This window comes from Candoia aspera, chromosome 3, assembly GCF_035149785.1.
Source record: "Candoia aspera isolate rCanAsp1 chromosome 3, rCanAsp1.hap2, whole genome shotgun sequence".
Classification (NCBI taxonomy): domain Eukaryota; kingdom Metazoa; phylum Chordata; class Lepidosauria; order Squamata; family Boidae; genus Candoia; species Candoia aspera.
In genome coordinates this window covers 190,246,886-190,273,313 of record NC_086155.1, presented here as the reverse complement: position 1 = coordinate 190,273,313, position 26,428 = coordinate 190,246,886, and the positions used below count along the sequence as shown (strand labels likewise).

The window sequence follows — 26,428 nt, the reverse complement described above, 5'->3', positions numbered from 1 at the left end:
CTATTTTATCACTGTTCACTGGAATGTCCCCAAATTGACTATTACCAAACTAAAATTTCCTACTTTCATATACATGCACATCAACCTACATGATACCAATTCATATTTTTGACATATATTTCAAAATTTTCATAATTAACCCTTACCTGATTCATGAGTTGCAATGAACATCACACCACCTTCTTCCAGTTCTATTATGCCATTCCCTTTTTATCTAACTAGATAAATAGAAACATTAAAACAAAAACCTGAATGAAGTCCTATACCTTTTCTGTATTTCTTAAGTCCTTTTTTCCCCTTTAATAATTCTCATGGAATCATGGTTTTCTCCTTTACTGATGTCACAAACATATATTATTTCTAAATCATCCATTCAGCCAATGGGAGGAAAAGGATAAATGGGCTAGCTGATGGATGGGATACTTGTTTGGTTTGAATGGAGCTGTATAGTTAGTAGACAAGTAGGTCAGCTGACCAGCTCCTTGAAGATCATCTTGGACCCTCTGAAATGTCTGGTGAGACTAAGACCACAGGGACTGAAAATTGTCCAGCTTTACGCTCACAGCAACAGAGGCCTCAGAGATGCCTTAATGACAGGTACAAACGTACAGAGGAATTGCGGAAGCGTCGAGCCAAGAAAAATGTGGGAGACCCAGACATTGTAAAGTCTCCTAGTGACCATAAGGAATACAGGTAATTAAGGGCCCACAGTAGGAATGGGCAGCTTGTTTTCTTCCAGAGCATCATCATCATCATCATCATCATCATCATCATCATCATCACTGTTCCCTTCCAAGGGCAACAGGACACATGGCTAGTATCACTTTGGAGTGAGTGGGGCTGAAAGTTTCAGCTATTAATATCACCATCACCATCAACTTCAACATCATTTATGTGCCATCAATTTGGTACTGACTCTTAGAGACCACATAAATAGATTTTCTCCAGGATTTTGTTTAAATTGGGGAAGACTTTTTAACAATAAGTAATAGATATGAGATTGCAATAGTAATAATAAAAATAACTTCCTTGACCAATTTTCTATAGGCTGATAGGCTGATAGATAATATTCAATGTGAACAATCACTTCATCTACTTTTGTGGACCTGGGATGAAAACTAAGGGAGCAAGGGATTGACTTAATTTCCTATTGTTCCTTAAGGCAAAACACTCAAAACAATATGAATGGAAGAGTCTGTTTCTTTTGGGAAGAAATTCTGGAATGCAGGGCATTTTGTTTCATGCTAGAACATGCCACAAGGCTATTCAAAGGCTCAAAACATTTCAAGTCTGGGACATTTCGCACATTCCTACCTCCTGGACATACATCCTTCACTGTGGCAAAACCCATTACTCAAAAGATATTTATTTACAACATCCAGTTCAACATCCATTCCCTCATCCAGATCTGAGAGCTGTAGTATTGTGAGAGCCCCTTGATATATCAGGGGATTCTTGCTAAACTCATCATAGTACAAATTTCAAGATACTTTTCAGGAGTCATGAGAATTACTGCCAGGAAGGATGCCTGTTTGAACTGCACACAGAACACAATGCACCTATATCATTATTTTTGCAGGTACATCAAATTAAAAAATGGCATGAATGTGCTGTTGATATCTGACTGGACAATTGATGATTGCACTTCTTCTGATGAATCAGACACTGAACTAGATGACATCATAATATCCTCTGGAACAGATGAGGAAGAAGTTCTTGCTGCAAGAATGCAGGAAATTGAGAGAAAGGATAGTAATATCAAAGAATCTGAGGATGGATCTGTGGAAGGTGAAGCTAGAAGTGATGAAACAGATTATGCTGGTAGCGATAGCATTGTCGAAGGTGATCTTGGAGAAAGAGAAGCCCTGGATGACCCTGAAATATATGAAGAATTAGTGAAACAAGAAGATGAAAGTAAGATGGGAAGTACAGAAAAGCAGGTATATTGTAAAATAACTCAGCTACTTGTTAATCAGGGAACCTTGGTACTAAATAAAATATAACAGGTAGTCCTTGCTTAATGACTGCCCTGTTTAGTGACCATTCAAAGTTACGCTGAAAAAATAACTTTACAACTGGTCCTCACACTTATAACCATCACAGCATCCCTAGAGTCACATGATTGAAATTCAGGTGCTTTGCAACCAGCAGGTGTTTATGACTGTTGCAGCATCCCGAAGTCACATGATCACCATTTGTGAGCTTCACAGCCAGCTTCTGACAAGCAGAGTCAATGGAGAAGTCAGCAATGAAATCGCAAGTCATGGTCATGTGATGTCTCACTTAACGACCGTGATGAAATGTGACATTGTAAGTCTAGCAAAGTCACCTGATGTCTTGTTTAACAACTAGGTCACTCAGTGACAGAGTTGCTGGTCCCAATTGTGGTCATTAAGCAAGGACTACCTGTATACCCATTTCACATCAGGAAGAGCACTGTTGTTGGGACAGTGGATTGAATTAATTCTCGTGTAGCACATTAAGGACTGTGATCAAACATATGGATGTACTATTTCTTAGCTAGTAGCTGCACCCTGTTTTCTTTCCAAGTTAACACACTCTGAAGGCCATGGGTTGAGAGGTGTAGCAGTGATGTGGTGTTGGCTCTAAAAGAGGCTATTTGGGGCCTGCTCCGATAGGTTGGGTGGGAATAAGTTTAGCAGAAGCGTACGTGTTAAGCCCTGGATAAGCTTAGTACATGGATTTTCTTTAACAGAAAATTTTGAAAATTCTGATGCTTTGCGGACTTCAGAAATGGCCTTGGAGTGTACACAGGCAGCCCATGAGCCAGAGATTGCCAGTGCCGCTGCCAAAATGAATAAAACAATAGTGTGCGTTCTTAAAGTACAGCTTTTGTCTGCTTTTTAGAAATCAGAAAAGAGATTATTTTAACACAAAGCAAAAAGAAAATGAGATCTCCTTCTACATTATTTGAAGCAGCCTGAATGCAGTATCTGTTGGCCTCATTTTGCTGTGTATGTTACTCAGGTTTGCCTGCAAGGAAAATTAAGAGTGAAACATGATAACATTACTTGTGTTTGTTTCCTTTCTTAGGGACAGGCTTGCAGTTGGGAATGGAATAGAATTTTGACAGAAGTAGGATTCTTTTCATACTGGAAAAAGGCTGTATTCTTTGGCTTTGACTTGTAATGACTTCTCACTTATTCTCCTTTATATTTTGATTGCAGTCTGCAGCCGCCCTTGCTGTTGGTGTCGGTAGTTTCTGTGACCCTGAGGATTTACCTGGATTAGCTCATTTTTTGGAGCATAGTATGTAGACTCTATCTTCCTAACCATGAACAGAGAGAGAAAGAGGGATGTTCTGTCTCTTAATATGGAATGTGCAGCTTTCTATACCAAATTACATTGACATCCTCAGTGCTTTTTAAATACTTTCTTTTGCAAGCTTAGGAAGCTCTGGCGTGGGCTGGTCCATGAAGTCATGAAGAGTTGGAAGTGACTAAACGAATAAACAACCATCTGCTCTTAGATTTCTTTTAAAACCAGTGAAACTGTGCTTTAAAAAAGTAATGGGAAACAATAAAAAATAAACAAAGCAGATAAATCAACACAGGTAGTCCTCGACTTACAACCACAATTGGGACTGGAATTTCCATTGGTAAGTGAGGCAGTTGTTAAGTGAGTCACATCCAATTTTACAACCTTTTTTGCCATGGTCATTAAGCAAATCTGGCTTTCCCTATTGACTTTGCTTGTCAGAAGCTGACTAGGAAGGTTGCAAATGGCGATCACGTGACCCCGGAATGCTGCGACCATTGTAAGTGTGAGCTGGTTGCCAAGCACCTGAATTTTGATCATGTGACCACAGGGATGCTGCAACAGCTGTAAATGTGAGGACTGGTCATAAATCACTTTTTCCAGCATCGTCATAACTTCGAATGGTTGCTAAACATATGGTCATAAGTCGAGGACTACCTGTACCTTTCCATAAGTCTACTTACCTTTGTAAGATGTTCCAGAGAAAGGGGCAAAGACAGATATGGGTCTGAAAGCTAAGTACTTCCTTGTGGATTCCCCAATTCCCAACCTAGCTGAAGATTTAAGTAGTGGTAGTAGATAAGTATGGGAAACTGTCCCTCTTTTAAATGTGCCACAGTGGCCTAGAATAACACAACACGGAGGGAAATTGATATTGTTGGACTTTTTCAGATATACAGTAGCCAGTGCCATCAAGTCAGCCAGTGGCATGGGGCAGAGGCAGGCAGGAGGTCCAAAACAAGGGTCTACAGAATATCAGTTCAGAGCTGGTTAACCCCATTTCAGTGTTTGACCATTGCAGCCACATACAGTAGGTGTATAGCCACTTGGTCATCTATCGAGCAGAGCCTTTTCAGTAACAACCCCCGTGTTCTGGAACCACCTCCTGTTTTTAATCTGGCACATCTAAGTGCTGCAGCCCTAATGAAACATTTCTAAAGCTTTTTTTCCCCCCCTTAAAGGCCCAGGAACACACTAAGCTATAGATCCATTGCCACCAAAAAAAAAAAAAATCAGTGAATGCCTATGTCAACATGTTTCTTGTATGTCTCTAAGAGTACAAATTTCATTAGGTTGAAATCCATACCTGCATCTGATTGCAGCCAATTATCTGACTGCTTTCTTCCAGTGGTATTTATGGGTAGCCAGAAATATCCGGATGAGAATGGGTTTGATACATTCTTAAAGAAGCATGGAGGCTCAGACAATGCTTCGACTGACACAGAACGAACTGTTTTCCAGTTTGATATTCAAAAGAAATATTTTAAAGAAGCACTTGACAGGTAATTTAGGAATAAGAAACAAACTAAATTACTAAGAAATCCATCAGCACAATGACAGGTCCAGGTTTCCTGGGGGACCTCCTCACCCCCATTGCATCGACCTGTCCCACCCAACAGGCACAGAGGGCATGTTAGAGACCCTGTCCAAGAGAGACTGTCAACTGGCAGGGTCCAGGAGGAGGGGCCTCTCTGCCGTGGTCCCCACTCTGTGGAACATTCTGCCCCCAGAGGTGAAGCAGGCCCCCACTCTCCCAGTCTTCTGGAAGGAAGTGAAAACTTGGCTTTGCCACCTCGCTTGGGGTGGGAGGAGGGATAGTCAATCATGGGGGTGGTTGGGGCCTGATATGGCTCTGGGGAATTTATATTTTATATAATTTTTAAATATTTTTCTATATTTTATATTTTATATTCATATTTTTATGATGTATTTGTTTTCATGTTTTTAATCTCTTGTTATTTTAATTAAATTGTAAACTGCCCAGAGTTGCTTGCAAGATAGGCGGTGTAGAATTATATGGAATTAATTAATTAAATATCAGTTTGAAGAGTACAGTCCCTCTATATCTTGTACGTTCTAGATTAACCATATTCATAAATATCATTTATATCAGATCCTAAGGCAGCTATTGATTTGTGTGCTCTACTTCAGGTCTGGGCCACCAGAGGTCTTCTAGCTGTTGTTGAGTTCAGTTCCCATTATTCTTCACTTTTGGCCCTACAGGCTTTAGTTGCTAGAAAAAAATTCTGCAAAATTTGAAAAACCATAGGTTCCTGACTGCTTCTCTAACTGAAGGTAATCTCAGAGGAAGATGGAAAGAACAGAAATCAAATGTCTATGTGAATTGGCCTATTAGGACTCCATTTATCATGCCCTAGTGCAATAAGTAAATTGTCTATTGCACACAACAATAATCCACTGAAAGCATGATGGATATCAGAAAGGCCATTTTGATTTCTAAATCTCAGAGTGACAAAATCATAATATGCATTAGGGATGTGCAAAACATGTAGCATTTTGAGTTCAAGACTCAGGTAGTCCTCACTTAACAACCACAATTGAGACCAGAATTTTGGTTGCTAAGGAAAGCAATCATTAAGCGAATCCAACCTGATTTTTATTACCTTTTATGTGGTGGTCATTAAGTGAATCACTGCAGCTGTTAAGCGAACCATGTGGTCATTAAGCGAATCACGCAGTTCCCCACTGATTTTGCTTGCCAGAAGCCAGCCAAGAAGGTCAAAAATGGTGATCACATGACCACAGGTCATAAATGTGAATTGGTTGCCAAGCACCCAAATCATGATCACATGACCAGGGGGCACTGCAACGGTTGTAAGCATGAGCACTGGCTGTAAGTTGGTTTTTTCAGCACCATCGTAAGTCTGAACCATCACTAGATGAATGGTCATTAAGTGAGGACTACCTGTACCACCTTTTGAGTTTGAAACAGTGGTTACAAGCCCAAACAGGTTGTTCTAACCTTAGCAAAGTGTTCAAATCATTCTAGAACTGTTTCAGACTCAAAACAATTCTGCTTCAAGCTTGGAATATTTCTACAATACTCTAAATACTCTTAGAAACCTTCCAGTAATTCGGGGTATGCAAAACTGGCTCTATTACAGTTGATTTGAAATGTTTCAAATTTGAAATGTTTTGCATACATTTAAAATACACATGTTTTGCATGCTGCCTTTAACCTGATGGCAAGTCTAGCTTAGTCTTAGTCTAGCTTCTTGCGTCTGCTAGTCTTTATGTTATCTTTAAGTCAGCATCTGTCCTCCAATTTCCTTTATGTTTATGAAACACAGAGGATGTTACTGGGTTTCTTGGGGGGAGGGTACACATTTTCCAGCAATCTGCAACCTTCTGAGTTGACTGATCTTCCTAATCTCAAAAAGGCTCTGAAATATCTTGATTATAGGGTCACTAACTAAAGTCTGGGGAGTCATGGAAGATCCAAGCTGCCAGAGAGATAACTGTACAGTAAAAGACACACAGTTATCATGTGTGTTTGTGTGTGTGTGTGTGCGTGCATGTGTATTCGCTCCAAGTAACTAAAGTAAAAGAAACCTATGCCTAGGATGAATAAAAAATGAGATCAAAGAAATGAAAAGCCATTTTTCATCAGACTGAGTGCTTGGAAAAAAATCAAGATTTGTTTTGCCATAACATTAGTTCACACGTATATTTGTGGAAACAGATCATTGTTATTCCACATGTTTCAAGGCTTAATAGCAAACACTTGTATTTCTCTTCTACTTTACTTGTAGATGGGCACAGTTCTTCATTCATCCTCTGATGATTAAAGATGCTATTGACCGTGAAGTTGAAGCGGTGGATAGTGGTAAAACTCATGAGCGTGTGGTTCACTGCTTATACTTTTCAGATCTTGGGTGGGGGGAAACCATCTCACCTCATTTTTGAGGCATTACTATTTGTGAAATTTGAAGGAACTGTCTTACAACAACTTCATAAAAATAGTATTTTAAATCCAAAGATTTAAGCACATTCAAAAGCCCTTTAAAATCAGTTGCATTACATGTGCATTGCACTGGATTATAGACAATATCTTTTGGGAGTCCCATTCACATAGCATTCTAACCTGAGCAAATAACTATAATCCTGAGCATACCTTGCAGGAATTTTGTTGAATTCAGTGGAGAGTAAGGCTGGGTAAATATGCATAATGGCAGCCAGTTTAGTGTGGTGATTAAGGCGCCAGGCTAGAAATTGGGAGACCTTGAGTTCTAGTTCTGTTTTAGTCACAAAGCCAGCTGGGTGACCTTGGGCCAGTCACTCTCTCTCAGCCCTAGGAAGGAGGCAGTGGCAAACCACTTCTGAAACAAAACTGCAGGGACTTTCCAGACAGTCACCAGGAGTCAATACTGACTTGAAGGAATGCCCCCCCCCCGCTAAAGAAAGTGCATAACAGCATTGTAAAATTTAGAGATGTTCGCTCTCTGAAGTGAGTTCTGTGTATTCTGTGGGTGGCACAAGCCTGGTTGTACAACTCCAACATTTCACAAATTCCTCAAATTCCTTTATCTCAATTTCAGATCTAAGGCCAAATAATAATAATAATAATAAAAAGCTGTTCTGGGAAGCTATTGTCTCTAAATCCTCTGCCTTCATCTGTAAAACAGAAAGGAAAGCAACCAGTATTTTATGTAAAGGATGTTACGGCTTCAGTCCTAAATAAACTTCCTGGAAGATAAACCCCTTTTGACAAATGAAGATATGGAGCTAAGTACATGCATGGCTAGGAAGGAAGGTAGCAGAGAAGAAAGGAAGATGTGAACCAGCATAAACTCTGGTGGCCTCAGCATCCTCTTGATGAAACTGACCTCTTTTTAACTCTCAACATCACTTGCAGCTCTGGATGAACACTGAAGATTCCTTGGCCTATGGAATCCTAAACCTGGGCCCTGAAGTCCAGTTTTTGATACACCACTGTAAAGAGCTAAGGCATAGAAATAAATGCTGATAATCATATGTCCCAAAGGAAATTTATTGCATGTACCCTCCAGATCTTACCTGATGTTGCCATCGGAAGAACCAGTGTCATCAAGGACTTCTCTCTCTTCCCACCAATATGTATCATGTGGCTGTATGCTAATTTGGGCCTTGAAAGAGGAAGAGGCCCTAACATCCATTTTTCCCATTTTAACTGAGATGCTGGCTCTATTACAATTCATAAATAGGCAGAGCTGCTAGGAAGATTCATTCTCCAAAGTACTAGTAACCCCTGATGGAGTCCATGATAGTTCTGCAGCAAAACCACAAATCCAATGCATGTGTCAAATGAGTGAGACACTTTTCACTGCTGCTTCATGTATGTGTACATTATGCTCTTTGTCTTGTCCAAATGATCATATCACAGAAATTCTATTCTTAAGTTCTGCTGCCTAATGTGTACTTTAAAACAAACAGAATATCAGATAGCAAGACCCTCTGATGCTAACAGAAGAGAACTGCTGCTTGGTAGTCTTGCAAAACCAGGACATCCTATGAGAAAATTCTTCTGGGGTAAGTAAAGTATGCTGAGATACAAGCAGATGGGCTTTAATGGAGCTTGTATTTGATAGAACTTTATATAATATAAACTATTTAATTTTAAAAGTTATGGATATGCCATTCTTCAAACATTTTTCATGACAGAAGCTTTGTATGCTGCAGCAATCTTGTGTTCTTCAAGATATGGTTAAGTCTGATGCTGCACATGGTAGAAACATGTATCCCTCTTAATTCAAATAAGTTGTCTATACATAAATCAGGTCAGCATATTCATCTTATATTAGTTCATAGATCGTAAGCCTACTTTTAGCCCTCTTTTAGCTTTGGAGTGAATTAGCTTTGGAGTGAGGAGCAATCCAAGTACATGAAGTGCTAGATTCAAGGCAAAGTTTTGCCTCTGACTCCTGTAGGCTTCAGAAAGTGATAGGCACAAAGTTGTGATAACTCTCAGACTGATGTCATCATGTTAACATAATTAACTACAGGAAAAATTGGTTGGCCAGAATTATTCTGTGCTTGTTGTACCATGATGTGATAACCAAACTGTTGTGGTCCTTAAAGCATGTTTCCTATCTTACTTCGTGTGAACCTGGATAATTGTGGCTTCTTCAAATAATCATGATTAAGCAAATCATTGGATCCAGTCATGGAGTAGTCGAGATACTTAATTATAAGTTCTTAAGCATACCCACATACCATCTAAAACCTGAAAAATCAGAAGCAAGTGTTTGCTTGCCAGTCAATTATCATTTTGTCTAAGTTAAAGTAATGGAGGAAAAGTCCACACTGTAGCTCAGAAATGCAACACATCCTTTGCCTGCAGTAGTCCCCAAATTCAATCCCAGCATCTGCCTGTCTGAAACTCTGCCATTAAGTGTAGGGCAAAATGGACCAAATATTTGATTTAGTAAATGACACTTTCCTGTAGAACTGTTGTGGCCAAAACCTGGCTCACCTAAAGCAGCCAAATCACTTTGAAGATACAACATAGTTTTATCAGCATGCAAAGAATACAGTGTACACAGAGCTCCCAGCAAAGCATTGGCAGCTTGTTGGGCAGCCATGAGCAGAGGCAAAACTGTAGCTTATATACCCTTGGCCTGCTCCATTGCAAAGGCAAGTAAAAAAAAAAAAGGCAGACACAGTAGGAATTACAGCTGGACATTAGAATGTTTTTGATAAACCCGTCTGGGTGACTTTTTTTATTATTTATTTCTTCCTACTAGGTCAGCATGCTGGCCATAGTATGTCTGAGCTATGGTCAGTGAATAGAAATAAATTAGTTTCGTGGACCACAGGTTCCTGACTGATTTTTCCCCCTGTCACTACTCAGAGTCATTTCAGCAAGCTGTGAATGTTTTCACAAGGGTACTTCAAACAATTTGTATGTATTGTGGGTGTGGGTGTGCGTGTGCGTGTGGGGAATCTTATAGGTTTGGTAATGAATGCAGCTCACATGGGTTTGGGGGGTACCTTTACCACCGCAAGAACCTTAGAAACATCCGTCCTATTTGAACTGGACTAGTTTAGCAACCAAAGTTCTTTTTTATGCAGTATAAACAAAGTGTAGAAGATCTGTGTTAAAACCTAATATTTAGTTGGTGCTATTGGGCTAATTTAAGTTGAACAATACCTACTTTGTCACAGAGAAAACGTTTAGAACTAAGCTGCAAGACTTTGGGGAAACTGATTCCAATGTTAGTAAGAAAACCTGTTCTTCATAAATTATACAGGTAATGCAGAGACACTGAAACATACACCAAAAAAGAAAGGCACTGATACCTATGCAAGACTGAGGGATTTCAGAAAACGATACTACTCAGCTCACTACATGAATCTAGTTGTCCAGTCTAGAGGTAGAAAATACAAATAATTATAAGTCACTTTTTGTGAGATGGGCGGCCATATAAATTTGATAAATAAATAAATAAGCATATGTAAATGTATATATTATATTTATGTATATGTATGTATTATGAAAGCGTATTCACTTTTCTCAAGAATTGTGTAACTGTTGGAATATGTTAGAGTTTCATGAACAGCTCTGCCATTAAAATAACACAGTGGGGATAGTAGAAATTCTGTTGGTTTTCTGGTACAATTCCACAATTTACACCATTGTGTTTGTGGTATATGAAAGCCCAGATCTGCCAGCAATGTAAGAACCTATGGGCACTGCAATATGCAACTGTGCTCGAAGCTCACCCAAATGAAAATGATAATCAGGAGATCAGAATGACCTCATAAGATCACCAAGCCCCTTAAAACCTTGCATCAGAACGCCAAAACCTTGAGAAGTAAGTTTGCTTGTCTTTTTCTTAACATCTTACAACATGTTGCCATTCTATCACTTGAGCTCATGGAAAGATATGGCAAATCCATACCAGTCTTGCCAAATTCCAGACACATGGATCCTGGAACTAGGCCATGATGAGATTGCATAGCCGAAAAGGAATAGGCAAGCTAATCTCAGTGTTCCTAAACTCACCATCATTTTCAGATGAATCCTTGGCACCAGAGGTATATCTAGGTTACTCTTGCGGAAAAACAATAGTCTTCTTTTATCACATAAACTTTTGTGGATTGCAATCAATTTCATGAGATAACAATCCCCCAGAGTTTAAGTGATAACATATTTGCTCATTTTTAAGGAGCTACAAGATAGACCCCTGAGACTGCTGGGTCCTGTTCATACTTAAATGGGATCATGACATGGGAGCAGAATGTCTGTTAGGTAAATTCTAAAACTAAATTAATTAAAGCTGCCTATTAACTATGGTGGGTTAGTTTTAGCCCCAAATTTAGGGTTTCTTTGGGGCTTAATTAGCCAGTCACCTAATTACACATGTACTTTGTGAACTATTTACCTGATAGTTAACTGTCCCTTCAATTGTTCATGAGTGGCAGTAAACTATGGAAAGGGCCTACACTAAGAGGACCTCCCTAGGCATTCTACCACTGAAGTTGTTTTTACCCCCATGTGACCACATGAGGGAGCAAAAAAGGGCAAAGAAACAGTGAGAAATGAAACGTCATGCAAATCATGTGCTTCCCCTGGAGGGAAAAAAAAAAAGGCAGGAATAGATGGGGGAAGTGATAGCCCTCCATTCTTCTTTGTGGCAGCTGGGGGAAATGAAAAATATGGCCCTTGGTTGACCAAGCTAAAGCACATTAAGGTTAATTAATTGGGAGAATCACTGAGTGGCCGATTCAGTGCAAATACATCCTTTATATAGCCAGTACTTCTTGCATTTAGTGAGAGGTGGCTTTAAGCACAGTTGACGGGGGCTGTAGGACATCTCAAGTGGCATGGACAACCAAGTTATTTGGCTTCACTGCCTACAGCGTGATGCTTTGCGTGAAGAGTTGAATATGAACTTTTAACTGCAATGCTTTTCAGGCCAGTTTTGGGAAAGATTTCAGGGGTTTATCAGGGCTAGGAATGGGGATGGGAGAGATTGTATTTATTTATTTATTTATCAAATTTGTCACCACCCATCTCCTCTCACTAGAGGGACTCTGGGTGGGTTACAACAAAATACTCAGTGAAACAATAAATATATAAAATCCTTTATAAAATTATATATCATTAATAATATAAATAGAAGTAAAGTCCAGATGGCTGAGTCTTATTCAGTCTTCATGTGGGAGGGTTACTTCAAGGCACTAGCCAACCCCAGGCATGACTGTTCTCCTCCCCACCCCAGGCCAGGTGGCAGAGCCAGGTCTTCAAGTTTCTCTGAAAGGCCAGGAGTGATGGGGTTAGCCTCACCTCTGGGGGCAAGATGTTCCAAAGGGTGGGCACTAGTGCAGAGAAGGCCTGCCTCCTGGACCCCGCCAGATGGAATTCTCTTACCAACAGGGTCCTCAGCATGCCCTCTCTGCAGGATTGGGTGGGGCGGGTAGATGTAATGGGGAACAGGTGGTCCCTCAGGTAACCTGGCCCCATGCCATGTAGGGCTTTAAAGGTGATAACCAACACCTTGAATTGAACCTGGAAGCAAACTGGTCTCCAATGCAGCTCGCAAAGCAACGATGTTATATGTGCCGTCTTAGGGGCACCACAAATAGCCCGCACGGCTGCATTCTGGACCAGCTGAAGCTTCTGGATACTCTTCAAGGGTAGCCTCATGTATAGCGCATTGCAGTAGTCAATCTGGGAGTTAACACGGGCATGAATGACTGTTTGGAGGGCCTCCCAGTCCAGGAAGGGGCGTAACTGGTGCACAACACAAAGCTGCGCAAAGGCCCTTCTGGCCATGGCTGCCACCTGCTCTTCGAGCAGGAGCCATGAGTCCAGGAGGACCCCCAAGTTACACACCGGGTCTGTCTGGGGCAGTGCAACCCCATCCAGAACCAAAGATGACAAAGTCCCAGAAACAGAAAGGCCATTAATCCACAGCCACTCCATCTTACCAGGATTCAGCTGAAGCCTGTTGTTCCCCATCCAGGCCCCCACAGCCTCCAGGCACCTGGAGAGGGCAGTCACAGCACCACTTACTTCACCTGGGATGGAGATATACAATTGAGTATAATCAGCATAGTGATGATACCTCATCCCATGGTGACGGATGATCTCAACCAGTGGTTTCATGTAGATATTGAATAGGAGAGGAGAGAAAACCGAACCCTGTGGCACCCCACAAAAGAGGGGTTGAGGGTTGGATCTTTCATCCCCTATCACCACCAACTGGGACCAGCCCTGGAGGAAGGAGGTGAACCAGCGTAAGACCACGCCGCCCACCCCCAACTCCCTGAGCCAACCCCAAAGAATACCATGGTTGATGGTATCGAAAGCTGCTGAGAGATCAAGAAGAGTGAGGATGGATGCACTGCCTCCATCCCACTTCTGCCAGAGATCATCCATAAGTGTGGCCAATGCCATTTCCATCCCATATCTGGGCCTGAAACCTGACTGAAAGGGGTCTAGATAATCTGCTTCATCCAGAACCCTCTGGAGCTGCACTTTCTCAACCACTTTCCCTGAAAAGGGGAGGTGGGAGACTGGACAAAAATTGTCCAATACAGTAGGGTCCAGCGATGGCTTCTTGAGGAGGGGCTGTACCAACGCCTCCTTAAAGACACATGGAAACAACACCTCCCTCAAGGATGTATTAACCATCACCTGGACCCATCCACATGTGACCTCCCAAGCTGCTTTCACCATCCAGGAGGGACATGGGTCTAGCTGACAAGTGGTGGCATTTACTGTCCAGAGGATCCTGTCCACTTCCTCAGGTCCAACTTTGTTAGAGGTCTCACACTCCCATTCTTACCCTTAACTTTATATTTAAAAATTGCACTACTGAAATCTACTTAGTTTGCCACCCTATTTCTATGGCATGATCTCAGGGCTCCTAATGGCTCACAAGACATAAGCTTTCATCCCTGCTGCAAAAATAAGGGTCCTGGTATCAAAAGATTCTAGTTCCTGTCAAAAAGAGCTTTTTCAAGAGTTCAAAGAGGAAAATTGGGTACTTTTTTGTGGGTCATAGTCAGTCACTAAGCCACAGGAAATTCCATCTTTGAACAAATGCACAATTTCCATTTTGAGACTTTGACATATGCATAGACATTTGATATATACCTATATCGTTCATTTTTTCATAACAGAATTGTCAACTTCCCCCTCTGTGTTTTCTACCTTTCATGCTTCTTTTTCTTTTTAAATATTCTCCTGATTAGAAACCCTGGATACTTTGCAAAAATGGGTGACGGAAATTTTCTCACACATCCCAAATAAGTGAGTTCATCTTTTTCTTTTCTTTTTTTTCCTGGAAGTGCTAAGTGTCCTTGATATGCCATATGTTCCATTAGAAGTAGCAATGTGAAAGAATATACTCTGTTAATGTTATTCTTAATCTTAAAATTTCTAATCCACCCAATAACTGAAGTATTCTGGTTAGATTATGAAATTTCTAAGAATGTAACAATGCATTCCAGAACTATAACTATAAGATGTTTCTTCTGTATAAAAAGATGGATGGTATGGAAATATAAATAAAACTAATCTCATCCAAATTAACAGGGACTTTTCTATTTTATGGAGTTCCATCAAGCACAGGGAAAAAGGAATGAAAATGATCTGGGGAAAAAAAATTAAACATTTGAGATTTGTAGGCAGAAATGATGGCAACTGCAGGTTCTAGGTTTTCTTTTAAGTTTGCCTCTTATTGTCAGTATTAGATTTTCTTATTTACTCATTTTAAAACATAAACATTACTTTATATGAAATGTGTGTTTGTGGTCTTTGCAAACAAAAGTGCAGCCAGTATTTTGCATTACCAGGCTAATGCAAAACATGCACAATCCAATTTTATCCATTAATTCAATTTTGAAAATTCATCAGATTCAATTTGATAATTTAAATTGATTCAGAAAACTAACTTGATTCAATGAGAAGGTTCAAATCACAGTGGCATGGTTTGACTGATATTTCTGAATTAATTTGGAAAACAGTTCTGTTGATACGCAAAACATCCAAAATTATCAAAATCAATTTGGAGGCATCTGAATCAGTTTAATGGTTCAAATCAACCTTCCAGTTCAATTTCAAAAATCCATTCAATTCAGAGATTCAATAAAATAACTTCTGAACTGAATTAATTAATTAATTAATGTACTTTGGGAACCAAACAAAGTAATATATTAATTAACTAATATATTATACTGTTTGTTTGTTCCCCATAGTGTAGAATACCATATTTATTTGCAGGCAGGAGATTCTTAATCTCTAAGTAATCAGTAGCTGAGCTATAAAATAAGCACTGAAAAATGCATTTATAGGAGGAATGGGACAAACACATCAACTCCTTCTCTTCTCCCACACTCTCCTCTCAGCTGAGGGTTCATTTATGCCTTTGTACAAACTTGATAATATTCTTCTTTCCAGTTCCCCAAACAGGAACAAAATGAAATTCATTTAAAACAAAAGAAAGCAATATATCAATTTCTCAGTCAAAAACATAAAATTGTCAGAGGCCTAGAGAAGCAAGACCTCATTGCTTATCTAAACATCTTCCCTGGATCTGCTCCAGGAAGGTGATTCAGAGATGTAAAACCAAAAAACCAAGACCCTCTTCCATAGATCACAGCTGACCATTCCCCTACTAATGTCAGGGAATTCTGATGGTGGGTTGAGTTGTATGTGAGGAGCCAGTTTCTAAAAACCTCTTCTCCAACAGTTTACAGAGCTTTCTCTATCAAAGGCTGAAACATTACTTTGCAGTCTAAAGCTTGGATGATGGGGATGTGTGGAATAGAGACAACCTGACATTGCTGGAATGAGTAGATATATACATACGTGCATACTTCTCATGCTCTAAACTAAGAAAATGCATAAGAAATAGTAAGCAAAAAATTAAAAAGCATGAGATAAGAAAGAAATATAGCTAAAATCTAGTTTACACCAATGCCATTCACTACAGCTGTCCCTGCTTTTCTGTCCTTGCAGACCACCTTGCTTCCTCTATGTTCATGTACCGCTTCATACATTTCCTTTTGCTCCTTAAACTTCTTACCTCTGTCTCCATCCAGCCACAGCTTTCTCTGTCTTCCTCTTCCACTGGTCCCATTCACTCTTCTTTCATATATCTATATTTATTATACGCTAATCAATCACTCTTGTATTGAATCCACATTCAACACCCTTTCATTCTTCACTCTACTTTTGGTGTGTTTGATCACCCACACCATGCTTATTTATAATGTTCCCACTGCATTCAACTTAACTGTTTCTTCTGACATATCCAACTCTCAATCTCATATAAAAAGTGGGCAGAAAGATGCTCTTATCCAACTCTCAATCTCATATAAAAAGTGGGCAGAAAGATGCTCTTATCCAACACTCAGTCTCATAAAAAGTGGGCAGAAAGATGATCTTATCAGTTGTACTTCCTTACATGAAACAGGCCACATATACTACATGCTACCTTTCTGTCATCATTTGCTCATCTTAATATTTTTCCATTGTTTTCTCCATATTAAGTAAACTTTCTACCATGGTACCCCAAATACTTGCCCCCTTTTCTGCCCTTTTTTCTTTAGCCTGTAATTTCTATTTGCAGAGTTGTCTTTCTTTTACAACCCAAAATAGATACATTAAATTGCCCAGGATTCTGAATTAATTAATTTAAAAACTAACATAGTTTTAAGTAATGTTATGAAAATTGCCATAGAGCCATTGAAAATCAGTGGCTCATTTGGGGAACTTCAGAGAACCCAGAAATAGATCTGGGGATGCATGAGATGCGGCCTTAGTTAGGGCTTTTTAGGTTTAACAAAGCTACAGTGAGGTGCTTCCAAAAGCAAATATAAGAAATTACAATTGGAACCATTTCAAAGTGCTGTTCAAGAGCAGCCCCCTTGCAGATCATGTTTAAACTTCATGCTGATTAAGTAGAGAAAACTTTCTAGGGAAACACTTCATTGTATAGTTGAAAAAACAGTTGATAGGAGATGAGTAATGCAGCCCTACTCCCATAGGCTCTTGCATATGAGGTTGGGACTCCTGGGTCCTTGCCAAATATAATATCCAGATTTTAGGGGAACAAGTTCCATTCTGAATTAGCTAACAGAGTTGATGTAGGCCAATGTGAGTTTTCCCAGAAAAACTGGATCTTGCCACAGTAGATGTAAATCTGAGTAGACACCAAAACTCCTGAGTAGTCTCAGGCATAAGTCTCTGAAGAACGGCAGTGTCATAACTCAGTTAAGGGGTCATAGAAGTCTTATCTTAGGAGACTTTTTGATTTCCTACAGTACTTGGGTTTGTACAAGAACACCAGAGGTGAGATGGCAGTATAATTTAAACTTTAAAGCTTAAATAGAATGCTCCTGATTGTCTTTTTTTAAGTGGATTACCCAGACCAGACTTTAGTCATCTGATGAATCCTTTTGATACACTGGAATTTCACAAGATTTACAAAGGTGAGTGGACGTGATCCTGGATTTTGTTTTGTTGGGGAATCTTGTCATGAGTAAGGATGGTGAGCAGGGGGCTCCCATCCAGGCTGTAAAGCGCATGCGTAGCACTGAGGAATTGGTCAGACATTCAAAGAGACACAGATCGGGCCCGCCTTAACCTTTGGGGTTTATATGTCTGGGTTTTCCCACGCTTCTTCAGTTTGTTAGGATTCCTATTATGTAGCAGTAATAAAACACTAGAGACTTGTTCCTTGTCTCAGCATGGTTCCTGGCTGTTAGGACAAATCTAGATGGAAACTGTATAGCAAAATATCATTTTCTAGTAGAGTGTAACACAGTGTTTCTTAAACTGTTTGCTCTCAGGACCACCTTTTAAATTTATGGAGGACCCCAAAGGGTCTTTTGTTTGTAGGGCTTATATTTATTGATACTTACCATATTAAAATTTAAAATTGAATTTTTAGAGTATTCATAGAATATTTATTGAATCATGTAAAAATAACAATACTAAACCCATTAGATATTAACATAAAATATTTTCATGAAAAAAAAACCCTATACTTTTCAACAAATAAATAATAATAAGAAGAAGAGTGACATTGTTTTAAATTTGTACAAATATCTTCAATATCTGGCAAATAATTTTGATTTTGCAGACCCCTGAGAGGTTCTTGGGGGACCCCCAGCGGTCCTCAAACCACACTTTAAGAAACACTGGCATAACAGATGGGAGGAAAAGGACTGAATAAGAATGTCTCATTTTGCCTTAGCCCAGTGTTTCTCAGCCCTGACAATTTTAAGACATGTGGACATGCTGGCTGGGGAATTCTGGGAGTTGAAGTCCACATGTCTTAAAGTTGTCAAGGCTGAGAAACGCTACCTTAGCCATAATGTTACTATGTACTTTAGGCTAATCTTTCCCCAGTCTGGTTCCTCCCAGATGTGTGGGCATATCAACTGTTAGAATTCCCAGCCAACTTGATGTCCAGCATCAAATCCTGGGAACTGCGCTCATAGCATATCAGATGTTGAAAGATATGTCATAGACAAGTCACTGCTTCCCACATTTAACTATGTTGTATTCACAATACTGAGATCATAATGTTGATTCTCCAGATAAGATTGTTTTTTTAAAAAGGGTTAGTCAGCTGTTGGTACTATACAGTATATATTTGTACTCTTAAAATATAACTTTAAACATGAGGATGTGCAACATTTAAAGGTAGTGGATGCATTTAGCTTTTGATTAACATGTGTGATCTACATTATCAAAATCTGACAGGGCCTTTCCTTTTCTCTTTTCTCTCTTCATATTCACACAATATATATAACTTTTTATTTCTTTTCTTCATTCATATTCTTTCCTTTTCTTACATTCCAAGTCACAGCTTTCCATATCATCGTTTGTTTGTTTATAATTTTGATTTATAATGCTGCCCCAACTCAAAACCAACTTTGGGCAGTGTACAATTAAAACCAGTATCTAAAAGTGCAAACTAAATAAAAAAAAAGGGGGAGGCATTATGTATCACAGCCCAAACAAACAATATACATTAAATGGATGCACCACTGATCTGTCCCAGAGTTTAGTGGAAAAGCCAACTTTTAAAATAAGTTTAGAAGCTTGCAGAGTTAGGACAATCCGAACCTGGGGTGGGGGGGAGTATTTCAATGGGCAGGTGCTGTGACAAAGAAGGCATGCTTCCTAGCACCCATCAGATGGCTTAGCTTAATGGATGAGACATGAAGCAGGCTCCTGTGTTAAATCTTACAGGACAGGTAGAAATGATGAGAGAGAGGCAGTCCTTCAAATAGCCAGACCCTATGCCATGAAGGGCTTTATAAGTGATAACTAGCATTTTGTATTGCACCAGGAAGCTAAATGGTAACAGCTGCAGCTTGCATAGCAGAGGTGTTACATGGGTCTACCAAGTCCGCCTTCTCTACATCACAAAGAACAATTTGGTGGTAACTTTTGAAGAAACTCTGGAAGATACGCTCAAAATTTTGGAGACCATACACATCTCTTGGACTTAGGTTACAGATATCTTGGGTTAGGGGAAGTGATACATTTTGCTGTTATTTTACAAAGAAGTAATACATTGTGATGGTGTTGTTACTTTTTAGAGCAACTTGTAATATCTAGCTACTTAGTTTATATTTTATCCTACTTTTCATGCAATTATCTCCTGTAGTATTTATATCCATTTGAAAACAGAGATGAACCCTGACTTAAGCAAACAAACTAGAAAGGGAAAAGAAATGGGTGTGAAGAGAAACATGAAATGAATTCTTCAAGTCCACTAGTCAACCAAAATGTGATATTTATATCCTCTTCAGGTCACGTCTTTGGTGGTGTTCTTATTTAAAAGCAATTGGTAGCTTTTGGTGCTTGGCCAATGAATAAGGTCAAGAGTGTGCAACTAAAGTATTTGAAGAAGAAAAACAAATTCCTTGGAGGTACTCATTCTCTAGCAAATATAAGGATTGGTCTTCTCCTTGTCATAATGTTCTTCCTAGAAAATAAGAGTTCTCCAATGGCCCTTGATCTCTTGGCCAGTAGAGGAGGTCTTCAATTTTCTTTCTCTCACAGCTTTTTCTATTCTTCTTGCCCAATTTTTCAAATTCAAGAATATCCACCCTTTGGGATATATAATATTAACTCCTTTACCCTGTTTCAGTTATTCCAGTGAAAGAAATACATTCTTTGAACATCTCTTGGGCTGTTCCCCCTCAGGAAAAGAATTACAAGTAAGGAGTGGAATTTAGACAAACTTCCATTTATATATTTCAGTAATGAGGAGTCAGATCTCCATCTATCACATAATTAAGAACATCATTTTCTAGTGTCTTGAGTCCTCCTATTCCCCTACCTACTATACAAAACAATAATGAAGAGCTCAGTTCAATTCTTTATTACAGTCACTGACCAATGCAAAATGAGCAGGATTTAAGGATGTTATGCCCCAGTGAAATGAATATCCAGTTCATTTTAAATGCAGTGAATAAGTAATAGATTAATAAACTTCAAGTCATTAATCAACTGACTCTAATGGGCAAATGTTTGCATTGGGAAACATGGTTTGGGAAAGGGCAACTGAATAAGTAGGGATATCATAAGATATTAAGGAAGTCTTTTGTAAAAATGAGCAGCCCTACTTAATTTCTGCAAGGAGAACTGACAGATGCCTCCTGCTTTTGATTATAACACCCCAATATGGCAAACAGCATGAATATGAGATTCTTTCCCTATTGCTAATAGCTTCCTTAGTCCCTATAAATTAAGTGTCCCTTGAGTCAAACTCAGATCCTGTTGATTTATATGAACATGTCCATTTTCTTCACTCAGAAACTATATAGAAGTAGTTTGCCATTGCCTTCTTCCAATCTGACCTCCTTTCCCATTGTCTCATGACAGTTGTGATGTTTGAGATGCTACTTGTTTCTGAACAGTCTACTGCTCTTACATGCCTAATGCATTGGGGCAACTGAGTAGATTCAAGGCTTTGAATGAATCCAATGTGAAAGGAGAGGTGATGGTTTTGTTCCCACTAGATTTTTTTTAGATTTTTTTATCCCACCTTTATTATTTTTATAAATAACTCAAGGTGGCGAACATACTTAATACTCCTCCCTCCTCCTCTTTTCCCCACAACAACAACCCTGCGAGGTGAGTTGAGCTGAGAAGGAGTGACTGGCCCAAGGTCACCTAGCCAGCTTTCATGCCTAAGGCAGGACTGGAACTCACCATCTCCTGGTTTCCAGCCTGGAACCTTGACCACTAGACCAAACCAGCTCTAGGAACCACATCCACTAGAATGTATGGGATTAGGATTTGTGCATAACATTTGTGCATCAGGGTGAGTTTTGTGGACTAAGAGCCACATGTTGCCTCTGAATGGCATCCCACAGGCCACACTCTAAAGAGTAAGAGTAATTTATTTTAATGTAAATTTATATTTAAATTTAATTAGCATTTAAATAATTAAAAAGAGTTCATATGATGCAAGCCACCTCCGCATTGCTGCCAAGGATGTTTTCTTTGTAGTCATCTCAGAGACCTTTACACAGGACTACTCCCCATGTAGAACGACTTTAGTGTAATGGTTAAGGTACCAGGCTAGAAACCTAGAGACTGTGAGTTCTAGTCCCACCTCAGGCATGAAGCCAGCTGGGTGACCTTGGTCCAGTCATTCTCTCTCAGCCCCAGGAAGGAGGCAATGGCAAACCATTTCTGAAATCTTGCCAAGAAAACTGCAGGGAGTACTCCAGGCAGTCACCAGGAGTCAACACTAACTTGAAGGCAAGATAGATAGATAGATAGATAGATAGATAGATAGATAGATAGATAGATAGATAGATAGATAGAGATATGATAGATAGATACTGTAGATATGATCAATGATCGATGATAGATGGATAGACTCCCCCATATGTAATAATGCTCTCCTTCAGATAAAATTACATTTTGGTGGCAACTTTTACAATTTGGTGGCAACTTTTGGAAACCTCAAAACAGCTGAGGCTTTCAGACACCATGTGTGTTTCTATGGCCCCAGTCCAGGTGCTTCTAAAGTAGGACCTTCACAATGCCCTCTTGGCATTGTAAATGGCAGCTGGGAGGGGCAACAGAATTGCTGTGGAACAACAGAATCTCATTATTGCCATATGATTGCCTAGTACATTTCCCAAAGGCATCTACCTGATCACTGGGGAACAGAACACAGGACTAGACCATCTAGTCCAACATGGGCTCCTTATATACTTAATTTACAGAAGTCCAGTAATCAAAGCCAACCTTCTGGCTTTTCATTATTGAACCTTGAATGTTTGCGTGTGTGTTTTTTTACTTTTTAATTGTAATAAATGACACAGCTTTTAAACTTAGTGTTAATCCTCTTTAACATAGCATTGATTATCAGAACAAACTGGAGTTTTAGCCTTTTCCATCTGCTTGACTTCCAGGTGACTTTCCAATTAGAAATAGTATAGTATCTTCTGAATATACAGAAAAATAACACAGATTTTTTTTTTAAAAAGGAAACATTCATTCTTCTAATCAAGTTCTTTTAAAATAATTTGATGCTTAATGTTTTTTCCAAAACTTTTAGGGTGAAGCCCCTGCATTATATCTCTTGGCTGATAGGACATGAAGGCAGTGGGAGTGTGCTCTCCTTTCTTAGGAAGAAGTATGTCTAAAGTCTTTTTATAATGCATTACAATTCTTGACCTAATTTCAAAGCCCTTTGCAAGAGATCAGACCTCTACTGAGATCTCTTTCTCCTCCTCCTTCTACATCTTGAAAGGGGAAAACATTGTCCAAAAGTAAAACAGTTATGGGTGTCAAAGAGTGAGACCATGTTCCTACCTACCACTGTCTTTAAGCCCAATCCCTATTTTCTATATCTCTGCTCCCAAAGTGACATCCACTAGATGAATCTTGAGGAAATTTAAAAAAAAAATCAGGAAAGCTATGAACAGAGATTGGGGGGTAAGGGATGGTCAAGGAGATTTTGTTATGTCATGAATTAAATCATCTCTTTTAAATATAGAATGATAGAGTTGAAATGATCTCAGAGGTCATCTAGTCCAATCCTCTGAATGCAGGATTCACTAGGTCATTTCTAGTGACCATCCAGCCTTAAAAACCTCCAGTAAAGGAGGATTCATCAAGTTATGTGGCAGAAGTCAAGAGGTTCCTCCTATGTCTAGCCTGAACCTCCTTCCTGGCAGTTTTAACCCATTACTTCTGGCCTTGTCCTCTGGAACAATAGAGAGTAAGTCCTCCTCTGTGTGACAGACCTTAAGATATTCAAAGACTGCTATCATATATCCTCTTAACTGTCTTTTCTGCAGCCTACATATGCCTAGATTCTTTAACCATTCCTCAGAGGGTTTAATTCCAGATCCCTCACCATCTTGATAGCTGTCCTCTGTATTTGCTCCAATTTGTTGCTCATTTTTTGGACTGTGGTGCCCAGAAGTAGACATAGCATGCTAAGTAGGGTCTGACTAGGGCTGAGTAGAAGAGAACAATTATAAGAACAGTGATAATAAGGATTTAAAGGAGGGAACTTCACAGTGCAAAATTGTCTCAAATTACAATCCTTGCTGCTGCCAGGGGTATTATTTTATCATATTTACATTTTTAAAAACCTGTTTCTCAAGAACCCAGTTTTAGAAATATAAGCCAGATTAAATGATTAGTTAATGTTTACTGTTTCCAGTTTTAACATTTATTTTTTTACTTACTTTAAACATGGCTTTACTTTCACAATAGGTTTTGGGCTCTTGCTTTATATGGAGGAAATGGTGAGACAGGATTTGAACAAAATTCTACCTATTCCATCTTCAGCATTTCAGTGACTTTGACAGATGAAGGCTTTGAACATTTCTATGAGGTCAACTTATTATTATTATTATTATTATTATTATTATTATTATTATTATTATTCCAATATGCTACCCAACTGTAAATTCCACAGAGATCAATGAAATAACTTAAAAAAGGAATAGAAGATTAGTAATTTTTCTTTATTCAACATGTTAGATTCCCAGTGTTTGCAATGCACTGTCACCTCAAGCACAGAATGCCTTTAATAGAGATTTATAAATGAAGAGCTTAGTGTTGGACAATACTACAGAGGCTGAAGCAAGGAGTGAAGACTCATCTTTTGTGACTGGTTAGAATTTTGGGAATCATTGAGTAAGATTATTTTTATAGTGTTTTGCTGGAGATTTAGAGATATTTATCAGTAATGAAGGATAGGAGATGGACAATTTTTCTGAAATTAGTTCTGGGTAGTAGATCCTCCACAGCATATGTATTCGGATATCTTTCACCAATAGTCTATATCCTTATGATCTGTTAGAGCCATAAGTGATTTCATGAAAATCTTATGGGGTTGCAGAAAAGAATCCTGAAAAAATAATATTTTTCTTTTCCAATTCTGGAATTAAACCACCATTGGGCATATCTTCAAAGCAAGCAAGCATTTTTGGTGGTTACCCTACCAAAAGCATCTAAAAATCTCAGAGAAAATATTCTTAGTCCATTTGTGCTACCGGTCAATGGTCAGTGAGATAATGCTGCAAGAGAAGATAATTTCTGATCAGGAGTGGCAGTACACAGGATATCAGAAATTGTCAGAGATGGTAGAATTAAAGTAACAAAACAGAACACTGTTTTTTTTTTAGGAGAGGGGCTTGTCTGGAGGATTAATCCTGGTTTATTAATTGTGAATATTGCTACTTTTCTTATAGTCAAATACAGCTCAAAACTAACTGGATCCATTTCTTTATATTCAGGTTATTCATCTTATATTTCAGTATTTAAAGATGTTGCAAAAAAACGGGCCAGAGAAAAGGTATTTTTTTAAAAAAGAATGTTATGATTAATCTTTGCTAGGCTTTTTTATTTTTCTATTTAATAAATTTTCAGTATATACTGTAACTGATGCTGTAAATAACAAGGAGTTTAAGAATGTAGTACATATTAAACATATTAACGTTCAAATCAAATCATGTTTTGTATATCAAATCAAATCATATGCAATACATGCAGTAATAGTTTTTGAAATCTGCAGTATAATCTCTTTGACAGCAGTAATAAACAATGCTACATAATTAGTTATATAAGGTTTCACATTTAAATAGACCTCTAAAAGGCATTCCTTCCAACACAAGTGAAAATTTATTTCATGTAGGCGTTATAGTCACCCATTCAAAACCATAATGTATGTCTTTATTTCTGTGTTATCCTAAAAAAGTGTCAATAGGAAGAAGGATATTTAAAACAAGTGGAGTAATCAACATGTCATGGTCCTGGAACACTTTCTGTTGGAGCTTAGCTCCCCAAAGGCACCAGATTGTCTAGCACTGTGAATTTCTCGGAACAGTCCACAGTGCTCAGAATCTGGGCTTTTCTTTGTCTTCTAGTTCATATACCTAGGCAAATATAATTATACTAAATATTAGTATGTGAAGTACAAGAGTTGGTTTGAATCGCAGCTTGGTAATTCAGAAAAGATCCAGATTTATTTGGAAAGCCCATAACTTTGGAGAACCCATAACTTGGGAGAGCCCATAACTCATTCTTGCCTTGTGAGGCATGTACAAGCAATAGATTAAACATCCATTGGTCAAGACTGGAGTCTGTCATGATAGTCCATCTTTTCTTCTCACATGCATATTCAGTACACCCAGGCTGAAGGTGGCTTTTATTCTGTAGTTATGAAAAGCAGGTTTTAATTTTTGTTTATTAAAAGCCCACACTTCCTATGTAATTTTCCATCACCTGCTTATTCAAAGATATGAGTAGTTACTTCAGAAAAACCGTCTTCAGTTTCAGCCTTTCCCAGCCTGGATATCTTTCTGATGTGTGGATTTGAACCTTAGGCATGAAAGCCAGCTGGGTAACCTTGGGCCAGGCACTCTCTCTCAGCCCAACTCAGCTCACAGGGTTGTTGTTGTGGGGAAAATAGGAGGAGGAAGGAGTAATAGGTATGTTCCCTGCCTTCAGTTATTTATAAAAATAATAAAGGCAGGATAGAAAACAAACTAACAAACAAACTCGAAGAATTGCACAGCTACTACAGACATTGTTGAGAATTTAGGAAGTTGTAGTCCAAACATTTCAAGGATGCCCAGGTGGGGACAGGTGTCCCATGTGATAATGGTCACAACTTTTTTTTAAATTTTTTTTGCA

At 38.9% G+C, this 26,428-nt stretch overlaps 1 protein-coding gene across 1 annotated transcript in view; it reads left to right on the top strand.

Moving 5' to 3' along the window:
* Positions 1 to 508: 508 nt before the first annotated feature.
* LOC134495020 (nardilysin-like) overlaps positions 509 to 26,428 on the top strand; it is a 55,423-nt gene continuing 29,503 nt past the window's right edge. Inside the window, exons 1-13 of the mRNA XM_063300265.1 lie at positions 509 to 693; positions 1,580 to 1,940; positions 3,189 to 3,270; positions 4,628 to 4,781; positions 7,053 to 7,126; positions 8,713 to 8,808; positions 10,530 to 10,652; positions 14,482 to 14,539; positions 17,651 to 17,724; positions 20,403 to 20,472; positions 22,833 to 22,910; positions 24,002 to 24,122; positions 25,030 to 25,088. Coding sequence (XP_063156335.1) covers positions 509 to 693; positions 1,580 to 1,940; positions 3,189 to 3,270; positions 4,628 to 4,781; positions 7,053 to 7,126; positions 8,713 to 8,808; positions 10,530 to 10,652; positions 14,482 to 14,539; positions 17,651 to 17,724; positions 20,403 to 20,472; positions 22,833 to 22,910; positions 24,002 to 24,122; positions 25,030 to 25,088 — 1,535 coding nt within the window. The remainder of the gene's footprint in view (positions 694 to 1,579; positions 1,941 to 3,188; positions 3,271 to 4,627; positions 4,782 to 7,052; positions 7,127 to 8,712; positions 8,809 to 10,529; positions 10,653 to 14,481; positions 14,540 to 17,650; positions 17,725 to 20,402; positions 20,473 to 22,832; positions 22,911 to 24,001; positions 24,123 to 25,029; positions 25,089 to 26,428) is intronic.